We start from the raw sequence: 14,271 nt of genomic DNA, 5'->3' as shown, positions 1-14,271 counted from the left end.
AGATGGCCAAATTCAGAACTGCAGGGCAAATACAGAGATAAACATTAAATAATAAGTTCTCCTGTGAACTCTCCCTTCCTAGCTTGTTAGTTTTTTTTAAAGTCATCAAACAGTTTATTCTGTTTTATAGAAACAAAATATCTAGATGAATTCCTGAAATTTCAACCATATTGATTGATATCAATATGTTGCAGAGATACAGAGATATCTCAGGTGCGATGCTCACCCTCCAGCTGTGCCTGGGCATACCATTTGTATTATGGACTAAAATGCAGAGCTAGCAGTACCCTGATTCCTAGGCTCAAAGAGTCATAATAATCCCCTTCCTTCTGGGTTCCATTGCTTGAGCCAGATTACTTTTCATACTGTTTCTTCATATACTTTGCAACATGATCACATTGCATTTTTCTTCAAAACTCTGGCAGATTGTTTGGGCTAGAGATAGATGGAGACAAGAGGCACCATCTGGTGCAAGATCTTTATTCCTTGTTAACACTACAGGAGTTCTGGTATTTTACATGGTTCAGGCAGTAGCAAAGATGTTTTTTTTTTTAATGTATAGTTTGAGAAGGTGTAAGATGGTCAAAGGGCCCTGGCACTGTCTGATCACGTCACTGATTTCCTTGGTGTCGAGTTGGGTTTTTTGTTTTTGTTGTTGGGTTTTTTGTTGTTTTTTTTTTTTTTTTCGATTCAGGCACCCAGTGGCATATGGTTTCATGATTCACAAAGATGGTCCTTGACTATAGATTTGACGATCTCAACATAACTTCCAGGCTTGCCAGAGCTGTGTTACAGCAGAGAGAGCAAATAGCTCATGATATTTCTCCTCTGATGAGTAAGCTCCAAAATCGCAGGTTTAAATTTGATCTGGGATTGAAAGAAAAGGAGCTATGTCCTCCCATGCCAGCATCCATGCTTTTCTTTGTCAGAGGTGAGTGTCTATTTTTGTAACATTGACCCATGGCTTCAGGGGCCAAAAACTCAAATAATGCCCAGGTGAATCCTGTTGATTCAGACTGAATACACACTTGCTCTTTTCTATACCTTTCTATTCTTTGGAATTCCAAGCGCTTCCTGAAATTTAGCTTTCATTCTAAAAATCTGGTGACTGTTTAACAGAAAAAATTTTCACCTTCTATACACAATTAAAGTCAGTATTTTCTGATAGAATTAGCTAAGAGTTGGGAGCCAGGAGATTTGCCTGATGATGCTAAGCTAACTCACAGCTACCTTGTGAGGATAAGTGAAAAAATGAAGTGGAACGGTGTGTTGGAAATAAACTAAAACACCAAAAAAAAAAAAAATGGCTTGTACAAGTTAATCTTGACTGTATTTTAAGAATAAAGTTAAAGGAAGCCTTCACCTGTTGATCCCTGATTTCAGAAGGCTACCTGGAGTTACCGCTGTTGTAATGTGTTGTCAAAAATTTGAAGTATCTTTCCAATGAACAGATTAATTCCACCTTAATCTCTGTGAGATGCTCTGCCATCACCCCGTACACCCACGGTCCTCATTCTCCTGTCTCCTCTCAGCTATTTCTGGTACTTTTGTTAATCCCAAATTAAACCCTCACTTCTCTCTCATGCTTCCTCTGGATACTTTCTCACCTTTTTACACGGTTTTCAGGGCCCAGGAATTATGACTTTTTTCCTACTGAGCCCTTTGACCACTTGTCTGTCCCTGCCTTCCACTACTCCCTGACTGAAAGCCTCCTTTTCTGATATCATGAAATGGTACAGATATCAGTGAATATGACTTGAAATAAAGAAGGAAAAGAAGAAATAACAGAACATATCTAAGAAAAAGGAGGGTGCTATGTTGAAGGAAGCAGATGTCAATATGACAGCAGATGGTGTAGATAAACTCGGTACTAGTATGGTCAACTTGTTGCATTTGCCACATGGTCGCAACTGCAAACCATTACATACAAAACTCAGAAGTATAAAAAGCTATGCAGGTGGTTATTCATTGATGCTCTGTAGTCAGGGGCTATGCCACAGTCAATTCTTTCTATATTTGTCCTACCTCAAAACGTGTAGGTCATTCTGCTTAAAAACTAATGACTTGTGAGGAGTCTTATTTTTATGTTAACAGTAAACAATCTCCTCCAAAGTTCAAAGGAGAGATATATGTATACTCCTCACACCCCTCAGACTCAATTTTGTAATAGGGCACAGCTTCTTCTTAGACAGATGCCTCAAAAGAAAAAGTGAATGAATGTACATCACTCTGTCTTGATAAAGTAGAGAAAGCAATGTCCCTGTGGCAGCTTATTTCTTCTTCACTCTGTGTGTTGGAGGTGAAACAGGAGGTGGAGTCCAGGGAGTGACCAACATCACCGTGCTTTAAATTGTAATAACTTTCGAAATCCGGGCTTGGGAGATAAATCTGAAGCTAGGGACAAATTTAGGCTCCAGGTTGCTGTCAATAAATAGATCATCCCCAAATCTCCAATGGTTCCCAACTGAATATAAAATAAAGGCCACACTTATCAAACTGACATTTAGAGCTCTCCACAATCTGATAGCAACCTATCTTTCCAACATTTAAGCTGCTATTTTCATTCACTAACCCTCAGTTCCCTGTAGAAAAATCTACTCGCTGTTACTTAAAAACATTGTATGGATTCCAGGGGCTGCAATTTCGTTTACACGTATCCCTTTTTGAGACGGCTGCCTCACTTCTCAGTTTATCTGAACAACATCCTCCCTTTACATCCATCCTAAAGGCTCACGCTGTGTTCTCTTCCCAGTTGCTCTAGACCATGACGATTCCCTCTCTCTGCTGATCATCCAGAGAACTGATCTCTCACAATACTCATTAGGCTTTTATTGTGGGCTATCTTTGGTTACTAGTTAACATTTTTTTCCGCATGCCCCATCCTCCCCACCAAATTCTTCTGTGCCAGGTGCTGTGATTAAGTCCCAGAGTGTAAGTTCCTTGGAGGCAATCACTCATTTCTATGTGCAGCCTTCATAGGGCTTAGAAAAGGCACTCACGATTTGTCAATGGATCATTTTATTGAATTCCTGCATTTTAAATATAAGTGCATAATCGATGTTAAGTGTTTGACTCAAAATTTCTCCAACTGTAGAGACTTTTGCCACGTTGAGGCTGGCTTTATAAAAGCATATTGCTAGGCATTAATGAAAGCCTGAGATAACACCCTAAAATCAAAGATAGAAAAATACAGATTGAAAGCCTAAGAAGTAAAGTAGAGATAAAATAAAAAATTTCCTTTAAAAATCTGCAGTAACGTTTTCTGGTTTTTAAGACAGCTTTTCAATATAACTAATAGACTGACCATCAACACAGTACTACAAGAGATTTTTTTTTTCAAAAACAAGAGGTCTGTAGGATTGACCCCATCGGGTATTGACAGCAAAAATAAAACATATAAACTAGATTGTGTTGAAAATACTGAGACAAACTTGGTCTGTATACTCTCAGCTAAGCTCTGAAAGAAGCACTCTTCTGAATAAGCTACGACAATGGAGCATTCTAAAAAGAACTTGGGAAAGGAAATTAGGGAAGGTGACAGTGTCTAGAAAAATAAATGTAGTGACAAAGACAAATTTTACACCAGCTGCAGTGTGATTATATCTATATAGGACTACTGCACAACTTTATGCCAAAGTAACCATTCCATTCAGCCAAACAATTGTAAATTCAGTCAGACAACGAAGTGGATTCACTTCACTCAGTTAATTGGCCAGTCAACTGAACTGATCGAATGTGCAAGCATTAAAAAACTTTGCTTGTAACTGAAGTGGCCTTAAAATTCAAAGAGTATATAGCTGTAAAAAGCATCTTCTAAGCTTAAAGTAACATACAAAATGTGGTGTCGCAGACCATCAGCTGTCCGCCAAAGACATGTGCTCCTCTCCATAGTGTAGAGTTGTTACTGGAAAGTGCCTATTCTGCCAGAAACTCCATTTCCCAGCCCCCTTGCATTTAGGTGGAACCATCTGACTAGTTCTCATACAAAAAAAAAAAAAAAAAAAAAAAAAAGCCTAAGTGGTATGGGCTATTTGGGGGATGATTTCCTAAAATCTATTTGTGCCTTCACCATGATTCCTCTTCCCCTATCTGCCCAGGCACTTCTTTGTATGCTTTCACCATTGCTACATATTGGTCCTTGCGGTTGGGAGAAATTTTGCCATAAGCTAAGAGTATTAGTCAGCTCAGGCTGCTATAACAAAAAAATACCATAGACTGGGTGGGTTAAACAAAGACATTTACTTTTCACAGCTCTGGAGGTTAGGAAGTCCAAGATCAAGGTGCCTACAGATTTAACTCTTGGCAAAGGTCTTCTTCCTGGCTTGCAGAAGTCAACCATCTTGCTGTATCCTCACATGGTGGAGAGAGGAAGCTCTAATGTCTCTTCCTCCTGTTATAAGGACACTAATCCCATCACAGGGGCTCCACACTCATGACTTCATCTCAACCAAACCACCTCCCCAAAACCCCTAATAATACCTCCTACTACCATCACATTGGGGGTTAGGACTTCAACATATGAATTTGCGGGGTTGGTGGGGGACACAAACATTCAGTCCATAAGAGTAAGATTTCTACACCCAAATCTGATATTTATTCATTTCTATTTACCTATTCAAAGCTTGAAAAGAGGTTCAGAAAAGAGCCCAATTATTTGGGGAAAACTGGGACCACTGTCCATGCATTATAATTCAGTATTTGATTATAATAAAAGTAATGATGGTGATGATGATAATAAAAAGTGAACAGTTTTTTGTTTGTTTTTAAATAAGAGATTCTTTACAACAATTTGTTGAAATAAATATCATGTTCTAAAGGCTTTTCTTTTTAGTCTTTCAAGGGAAAAATAATTTCTTTCAATTAAAACTGAACTAGTCAAAGCTTAAGAAGTCTCTCTATAATTATGTTTAAGCCTGTTGCAATTTATTGCCCCCAAGGTATTCATTGGTAAGATCTCTAGGGCATTACTATAGCCGTAGTGTTAAAGTTAACGGATTCAAACCACAGTCCATCCGAGTAAGCCCCCTGCAGAGCCCCTACTATTACTCAGTGCAAGGAACTACATTGTCTTCCTAACCATCTAATTTAGAATGAACTTAGATGAGCTCTTATCTGCACTGTAGTCTTGTGGAGCCAGCAACATTACCCAGAAGCTGGACCAGGAAGAATAGAAAGTAGGGTCCTGTGAAGTGCAAAGGCGTGAGACAAAACCTAAGTGTCCATAAGATCTTAGAAATGAAACACAGTTTACCTAACAGTCCTACAGTTTCTTTCATTGTTAGCTAATTAGCATTTACAAAGTTAAATGAGAAGTAGCTTAAGCAAAAATCCCATTTAAAAAAATATATATATTTAAGAACTACTTTTCCTTGCTTTGAACTGATTTTCCTATTTCCCCCCAAGTTAGGCTGTTATTTGGGGTTTCCAAATATAATAGTGCTTCTGACCATTCTTAATTGCACCATAATGGGTGTTAAGCACAGGATAGTGTGCAAACAGACTTGACTTTTCTAGTCTTTGACTGTTCCTTGCCTCTGGCCTCTGTCAGAGAGGCTTGCTAACTGCATCTCAGGGGAGCAATCACACGGCTTGACTCAGCCTGTGGCTCTGACTATTGGGACTTCCTGAAGTCACAACCACTTTGGCGTCCAGAACTGGGGCACGGCGTGTCTACTCTTCATAAAATCCAGAGATTGCAAGGGAAGTGTGAAACGCGAGAGCTGATTAGGGATGCACCTTAAATGGTATCAAGGGACCCAGTTAGCAATGCAAAATATGAGATAATATAAACATAACATTCACTGCCAGTTGAGCACTTATGTGAGCACCATGAAAAGCAAAATACAACAGAAAAAAAATTGGAGATGAGTAACAAATACAAGATTTCCTCCAAGATAATTTTGCATAAAAGTTCAGTTTCATGGGAAAAAATGCATAATAAAATGACGTGGAATGATATGCCAGAAACATTTGTTATGTCTATTTGTTTTTTCTGGAACTTGCTTGGTATTAATCATTTGTAATGGGTATATCCAGTCTTCGTTATACATACACCCTTCCTTTCTTGCATTACTGATTGAGAGAATTTAAAGTTGGAAGACGCAATTATTTTGGCTGTATTTAACCTCTGTGACTACAAAGAATGATTCCATTTTCACTAGTAAGAAGCCAAAGTAATTTTAATTCAGGAATTTCTCTATTAATTATTAGTTTTTAAAGAACGCAGCATTATACTTAGCAGAGGGTCCCTTTCTTCCTCAGTATTCTGGTGTAGCTACTCTCCTGTCAGCCTAGGCTTTCAGAGAGAAGAGGAAAAATCTTCATAAAAGCCTTGGCCTAATTAACAAGAATGAACTAGATTTTATGATGAACAATTTATAGGCAGTTAATAGAGCTCATACACGGTAGCCAGGAGCTAGATAATTTATCATAAAAGGAATCTCAGTTACACTCCTAATCCTCATTCTCTTGATACTACAACCAACTGCATTCACAATTGCTACTTTTATAAGCTTTGATTTACTGACAAATGATGCTGCATTTTATAGAGTCATAATGAGACTTATAAATGCAGTAAATTCTTGTATCTCTGCCCATATGCTTCATATTCTTTGCCAAACAATTTACTTTTCTGCATTGTTATCTCTAGATAAAAATAATTTTTCAAAGATCTCCTAAGGATTCTTCATACTAGCACAAATGAGAATAAAAAAATAGCAAATTGTTTATTAACCATCCTAAGTATTTGTTGAAAAGAAACTGATTTATCCCTGAAAGAACAATGCAGCTATTGTAATGAGTTTTGAAAGAGTAATACTTTTCAAAATTACAAATAAGATAAAAAAGCTAATATCCAAATGTAATTTCTTAAAGAACAGAATTTAAAGTAGGTGAGACCCAGGAAATCATATTGTCTCTTCCCACTTGGTGTCTTACTGCTGTTTCTGTTTTAAAGTTATAGCAAAATACAGCACACTAGGTGGACAGAACTGGGTGACTGTATATATACTGCTGTCAGATCAGCTACATTTCATTTATCCATTGATCTACAGAGGGGTTCCTGAAGTCCTCAAATTAGATAACACTTCCTCCAGGAAGGCTCCCCTGACCACTGGTATCCCTTATATGCCTTCTTACCATCCTATTCTTCCTCTTACCACAAAAACAAATACTGCTGGGTTGTAACAAATACTACTGCCTAATTAGCGTTCCATCCCCTCGTTGACCATGAGCTCCAGCACAGTGACGACCACCATTTTCTCACTCTGGAGTTGAACACAATGCCTGGGACATATTCTATTTGTAACTGAATGATATTCTTGGTTTCCAGAGCCTGTTAATGTAAGCGAGAATAAATCATTCAAGTTGTATGAATCAGCAATAAATTTGGTCACTAAAATTGACAGTGAATAAGTGTGTATTTTAAAAAGTTGAAGAGTCAAAAGTCATGACTTTCTCTACTCCTTTCTTATGACCAGCATTATAAGTACTTTTAAACATTATGCTCTGTTTAGATGTTCCACATTTTAAAAGGGACATGTTACAATAAAAAAAAGGTGATAGCGAAAACAGTAAAAATAAGAAATGACTAGAATAGAAATCCAGGGGAGAAGGTCAGAGAAATATGATTGTTTGACCTGAAACAGATGTGCTAAATATTACATTAATCAAGGTCTCTGGGGACACAAAGGAACTGCTTGCCTGTTTCTTGAAGGGACAGAGCCAGGGCCCGTTGCAAAGGTGTTTAGGCCCCCATAAGTAACAGCTTCCTGACCTAAGAGGCTAGGAGATGTGAGATTATGTGTCTATGGGTACACTCAACAGACCATTTTTCAAATGATTAGGGATTTAGTTCTGCCTGCCAGATAACCAGTTTTTGTATAGCTGATCAAATTACAGGCACATGGTCAATCTTAGTTTATCAACTATTGCCAAATATCAAATATATCTCTCTTTCAACCAGGGTTTCTCACTTCCTATTGAGAAGTTATAAAGATAGGTTCTATTATTTTTTATAGCAAGACATTTTTCTAGTAGGAAAAAAAGGGAAATGATCTTTTTTCCTCTAAGATTCACCCTATCACTACAGAGAAGCAGAGGCTCAAACAGATGTCTCAGAAGGCAAGCCCATAGCTGCCAAATCACCCACAAAAAGCATCCTCAGCACACTCAGAATGGCTAGTAGGAGAATGCAGCTGAAAATCTGTTAGTTCCTTGACACCTTTTCCAATGTAGTCCCTGTCATAGATGTGCAGAGACCCCAATGCAGGCCATGCAGAGACCCCAATGCAGGCCATGCCCCTGGCTATGTCTGCTGAGGTTACCAGCCCAGCAGGGCCTTGCCAGCCCATGATACCTAGGAGAGATGGAACCAACAATTCTTCTGCCCTGAGTCAAAATAAAGCCTAAAATCCTATCTTTTATGATTCCTAATGTCAACTAAAAATAACAGAGGTGGTTAGTTCAGACCTAAGATTCACCTTGGAGATTTTTTCTAATAGTACATATCCCCCAAAGTGTCTTTTTTCCAAATGGAATTGGTCACTGACATGTGGATGTGCTCCTAATAGCAAAATAAAAATATTCCCTGCCTGAAGCATTATAATAAAGTTGTCTTTTTCCATTTCATTGTCTCAGAACATTTAATCAATTGACATGACATCTGGGGCAGGTCAAGAGGAGCCACCTCTATTAATTTATAATTGCAATAGTCAACTTATTGATGGCCTTCTCATTACTTTAGCTTATTTTTATCAGTTTTAGTTTTTAAAATGTTTTTAAACTGTAAACTTTCTTGGGAGTCAAGGATAAAAACCCATACCCTTTTTAATCCTGTGTTCCCATTTTAAAAAAAATCCAGCCCCAAGGAAAATCCTGAAGTGGACACACTTGTCTGCAAAAAAGCTGGCTTCCCATTTAGGAAGGTTTCCTATTGCTTACCTAACTTTAAGAGCCTAAGATCTTCCTCCTACCAAAGTCTCATCTAAGTTTTATATTAAATGAAATTTTGAAAGTGTATTTAATTCTTCTAAGATGAAACCAGGTACATAGTAGAAGCCCCAAATTTATAGCCACCTTCTTTTTCCATCTCGGGAAAAGACCTATTAAAAGTTATTTCCAAATGCATGAGAACATTAATCAATAATTTTCTTCTACCTGCAGTATTGTCTCTTCTCTAGTTATAAAATAAAAGCCATGTCTCCTTATTAAAGGAGTGGTGTGTGTGTGTGTGTGTGTGTGTGTGTCTGTGTGTGTCCGTGTGTGTGTATGTATGTGTTTGCATGAGAAGTGGGAGAGGAAGAAGCGGAATGAAAGAAATACAAATACTTCCTAGGATGCTGAATGGCACAAAGTAAGCAGTTTCCTCATTCTGCCTACAAATAAAACCAAATCTGCCCTTTTGTTCTCCCTACTCCCTCCTCCATGACCCCCAGCCCCCAGCCCCTCCAACCCCTCACCAACCTGACTCCTGGGCAGGAGCCAGCTTCCCTGTCTTTATCTTCCTGAGTTTACAAGAGGATTCTGATGACCCTATCTCAATTCTGGCAGCAGAGAGCTAAGTACTTTACTGACAAGACAAGGCTTGTCCCAGACAGACAATGGGAAGTAGATAACTGTTAAAAATGCTTAATTCCAAACATGGGAATGAATTAGCTAAATCGCTTTGGTAATGATTTTCCTCACCAACAAATACCAGGAGGAAAAGCATTCCTTAGCACAGTGGTGTGTACATGACAACTGGTTGGGTTCATTTACTTAACATGCTTTGCATAAATTGTGATAAATAGTCTACATTTTTCCCGATATTGTCTCCATCTTATTGTGAATTTCAAGTCTTAAACAATGGCTGTGTTTTAAATATTTGAGAACATACCAGACAGGCACCCTCCACCCTATTACCAAAAATATTACAAATACTAGTTAACTTGGGGAATCTGCATCCCATATTGTTCCCCACAAAAGCTTATAAAATGTCTGTGCATATTTGCATTTGCATGCAAACTTTCTTGCTGAACGTAAGTATACTCACAAAGTCTCTGTCCCTCTCTTATTTGTGCAGCCAGAAAGTCTGTTAGAACAAGGGCTAAACTGCATGCACAGTTCAGGGCATCTTTGAATGGCACACCCTCTCTACAGAATGTGGGCCACTCATCTAGACATCCTAGTATTTTGACATAAGCCCTGTCAGATAGAAGATTCCATGCTACCAGATACACCTCTTTTGAAAATGTCATCCAGGGTAGAAATTGATTTTCTGCCTCAAATGCAGCTGCTGCTCTGAGAAACCTCCTATCCTATTAAAAGTGTCCTTGTTCCACCTCTATCTAGACTTAGGGCACATGATGAAATTGACATATTTGTAGGAATGCAAAATTCTCCCTGATTCATTCATTCAACAACTGTAGACAAATCACTGTTCTAGATGCTGGAGATGTGGCAGTGAACAAGATGGCGAAGGTCCCTGCTCCCATGGAACTACTTTCTATGATTTCAAATAGTGTATTATTATGAAAAAATAATATGAAACAGGGTAATTTGCTAGAGAAAGATTATTTTCGATTGAACAGTCAAAGAAAACCTCTCCCAAGGCTGTGATATTTGAGCAAATCATACACAATTACAGATATTAAATAACCTAGTAGAAAGGACACAGGATTTGGAGACAGAAGACTCAAGTTCTAATTTCTTAAAAGTCTTTAGGCAAGTTCCTGAAAGCCTTCTACCTTTTAGCACAGAATTGGTATCCCACTGGGGACATCTCTCATTTTCCCTAAAAGGGTTGAGCCTGGTTCAACCTGATGAGCTTTTCCATTATGATATTTATATTATGACTAAGACCCACTACATCCATCTTTTTGAATATGAAGACTCTAAATCAATGGTTCTCAACCCTGAATGAACAATAAGTTGAAATCCTACCCCTGCTGGCATTGTTTTAAATGCTGAAGTAAATAATGTAAGACAAATTAGTAGAAAGGATTCAGAGGCATAATATACAAGCAGCTAAGAAAAGGCGGCAGTGTGAGTTTTTTCAGGATTGGTGAGTCTAATGTCTCTGGATGCTCCACTGCCTTAGAGAAAACCACCTGATAGAAGCGAAAATTTTTGAAGCAATTCAACACTTTCATAGCAGATTTATCGCAGGTGATTTAGTATTAGATATCTGTATCGAGGCAGAAAAAAAATCCATGATAACATCATCAAGCAACATTCGAATCAGAGGAGATGTAAGTGTTTGTGGTGTTACCACATTTGTTACCACATTTTTTTTCAAATTATGCAACAGAAATCACACTCTCTTGAGGTTAAATACTGCCCTACTCTCTTCAAAAGATTTTAAATTTCACACCTCCACCCACATATTAAATTAGTAGTGCAAACCAGATGGAGGTTAGCGTTTTAGGTTATAATGACTATCGAGAAAGTCTTTCCTTGCATTGCCCATAACTATCACTTTTACCTTTAGGCTTATTCGTGCTTTGCTTGATTTCTGACGTTAAAGTGCATTTAAATGGTTCTAAGTCTTACTCTGACTATACAATTTTCCATACCATGGCCATGTGAAGTGGCTCAAAAATAGTTTTGTGATAGGTCATTAGGAAGAACCAAGAGAGAATTCAGAGACGAATGGGAAGCATTTTAATAAACAAACATTCAAAAGCCAGCACCTTTTCCCATGGTGCTTTCTATCACCCCCACCAAGTATACATTTCTTCTTTCTGTTCACATTTTACCCAATTTTCAGGGCTGAACTCTACCCTCATCTCCTTTCTCCCTCTACCAGCCTTCTAGAATGCATAGTTTTTGATGTATATGTACCATTGACTTGTCATCCCTCTGTTTTTGTATTTGATTGATTTAACTGAAGTATAAGTCCCTTCAAGATAAAAAAACATATATTACATTGTTGTCTCTTAATAGCTTCTAAGTAGTTAGACTAGAATCAGGCAACAAATGGAACTACTTTTGGAGAAGACTTCTTGCCTAGGGCTAGAGCTTGAGAATAGACCCACTAAGCATATTTCTGGTTAGAAACCAGTAGTTTTAGAGACAGGAGGAAAGATCTCAGAATCTGAAGGCAGAGCTAGATTTAGAAGTTAGTTCAACCACTCCTCTGTAAAATGGGTTCACAGAATTCCAATGGGAATAAATGTAATATGTGTAAAGCAGCTATACAGTGACTAGCATACAGTAAGTGCTTGGTAAATAATAGCTGTTATTATGATGGCCCAGTATTGCTTGAATAAAAAGACTTCTAATATAGTTTTGCCTGCAAATCCTGGATGAAATGAGACATAAAAAATTGTAGGCGGGCTTCCCTGGTGGCGCAGTGGTTGAGAGTCCGCCTGCCGATGAAGGGGACACGGGTTCGTGCCCCGGTCCGGGAAGATCCCACATGCCACGGAGCAGCTAGGCCCGTGAGCCATGGCCGCTGAGCCTGCGCGTCCGGAGCCTGTGCTCCGCAACGGGAGAGGCCACAACAGTGAGAGGCCCGCGTACCGCAAAAAAAAATAATAATAATAAAATAAAATAAAAATTGTAGGCAAAATTAACATTTGTGAGAAAGATTAACTGGGTTCCACTGAGCACTTGGCTCCAAGTGAAATTTGGATCAGTGTAGGAAGAGGACCACTCTTTGACTTCTCTCTTACCCAGAAATGCATATTTTCTCCTTCCTTTAACATCTTATAAAGCGTTAAAGCTTCCATGTTCTAGAAATTACAACAATGTGGTACAAAGGAAAGAGCCCAGGATTTGAAACAAGCATATGGGGGTTCTGGTCTCATTGGAAGAAAGTAAGCAAATATCTTAACCTCTGCACCTTGTTTTGATCCAATGTAAAATGGGCATACCTACTCCCCAATGCTCTTGAGAAAATCAAGATGGTTTATAAAACATCAATACCTTGGAGTTGATCAGCCAAACAATTAAGTAATCAAATAAAAAAAAATCAGTGGATACTGCATTGGTACTTATTGTTTACCATAAGCAAAGAACCATGAAAGACACAAAAGAAATCGGAGCCAGAGAACCCAATCAAGAAAAACTAGGCACCAATGAGACTGCAATTCACTTAAACAGGGTACAAAACTAAATGAACGTAGTGCCAACTGTGAAAACACAGAACATTCTGTATAGAGTGATGATACACAGAGCTTGATCACTAACCTCCCAGGGCTGTCACTCAAAGGCCACCTCAACAGAGCTCTAATCCACCTCTGAAAGCCTCATTCCTCAAGTCTTGCTTGGGAATTGCTTCAGACAAGTTGAAACACAAGCTATCCCCAAACATGTGCTCAGCTTTCCCTCTGTTTGCTCATGCTTTTCTTTGCACATCTAATCACTCGGCTACCCAGAATTTTTCCCCCTTTTTAAATCCCTTCCATTCATTACCACACATCCTAATGGTCACCTTCTCCATGAAGCTTTCCTAAGTCTTCAAATTAACTACATGTTCATTTTCCACTTTTGAAACCCCCATTTCATTTTGTTAGTGGCAGTCTGTACAGTCTACTTACACATTATCTTTTCCCTCTTGGATTATAAGAGAGAAAACTTAACCTCCTTCACCTTGTTCATAGTAGGTATTAACTAACTTTTTGAAAATTATATTTATTAATGGAAGCTGATTGAGATGCTTAGTAAATCATGCAATCTTAATCTTGATTTGAACAAAACAACTCCGTGCTACCTCATTCATTTACTCCTTAAATAGGTATTGGCGCCTATGATATGTACGCCTATGGGATACATGCAGGGAAACAGCTGATTGTGGAAGCAGATGATAGGGCTTTCCTAGAAGAAGTACAGGATGGGATGCCTGGGGGTGGGGAGGAGATACAAAGTCATTCCTTAACGCTCTCCAGTGGACATTTAATGACTAAAAAAAAGAGTTTTCTCAATAGGTGATCCATTCATCAGAAAGCTAGCTTTGACACCAACCCTCTCTCTCCAAAGAGGGTGGGAGCAGAATGATTCAGATTCAGCCAGACAAGAGACACGGAGCAAAGGCAAGAAGAAGACCCTTCCCTCTCTGCATACTGAACTTGCAGTCCTTATCAGAGGAAAATATTGGGAAGATTGATAACTATTTCCATTACCCTAATAAAACTTCATGTTACATACAAGCTATTATTATCACAATTATATCTTTTTCTCACTTTTTTTTTTTTTTTTTTTTTTTTTTTTTTGCGGTACGCAGGCCTCTCTCTGCTGTGGCCTCTCCCGTTGCGGAGCACAGGCTCCGGACGCGCAGGCTCAGCGGCCATG

The 14,271-nt window shown here is 38.6% G+C and overlaps 1 protein-coding gene across 1 annotated transcript in view; it reads left to right on the top strand.

Moving 5' to 3' along the window:
- Window positions 1-729: 729 nt before the first annotated feature.
- The window catches only part of LOC102973963 (uncharacterized), a 23,631-nt gene continuing 10,089 nt past the window's right edge, over window positions 730-14,271 (top strand). The window contains 2 exon segments of the mRNA XM_055086894.1: window positions 730-931; window positions 13,718-13,828. Of these exon segments, the coding sequence (XP_054942869.1) occupies window positions 730-931; window positions 13,718-13,828 (313 nt within the window).

This window comes from Physeter macrocephalus, chromosome 8 (assembly GCF_002837175.3).
Source record: "Physeter macrocephalus isolate SW-GA chromosome 8, ASM283717v5, whole genome shotgun sequence".
In the NCBI taxonomy this organism is placed as follows: Eukaryota; Metazoa; Chordata; class Mammalia; order Artiodactyla; family Physeteridae; genus Physeter; species Physeter macrocephalus.
Note: the sequence above shows the minus strand (reverse complement) of the source record. Positions and strands in the feature narration are given on the sequence as shown.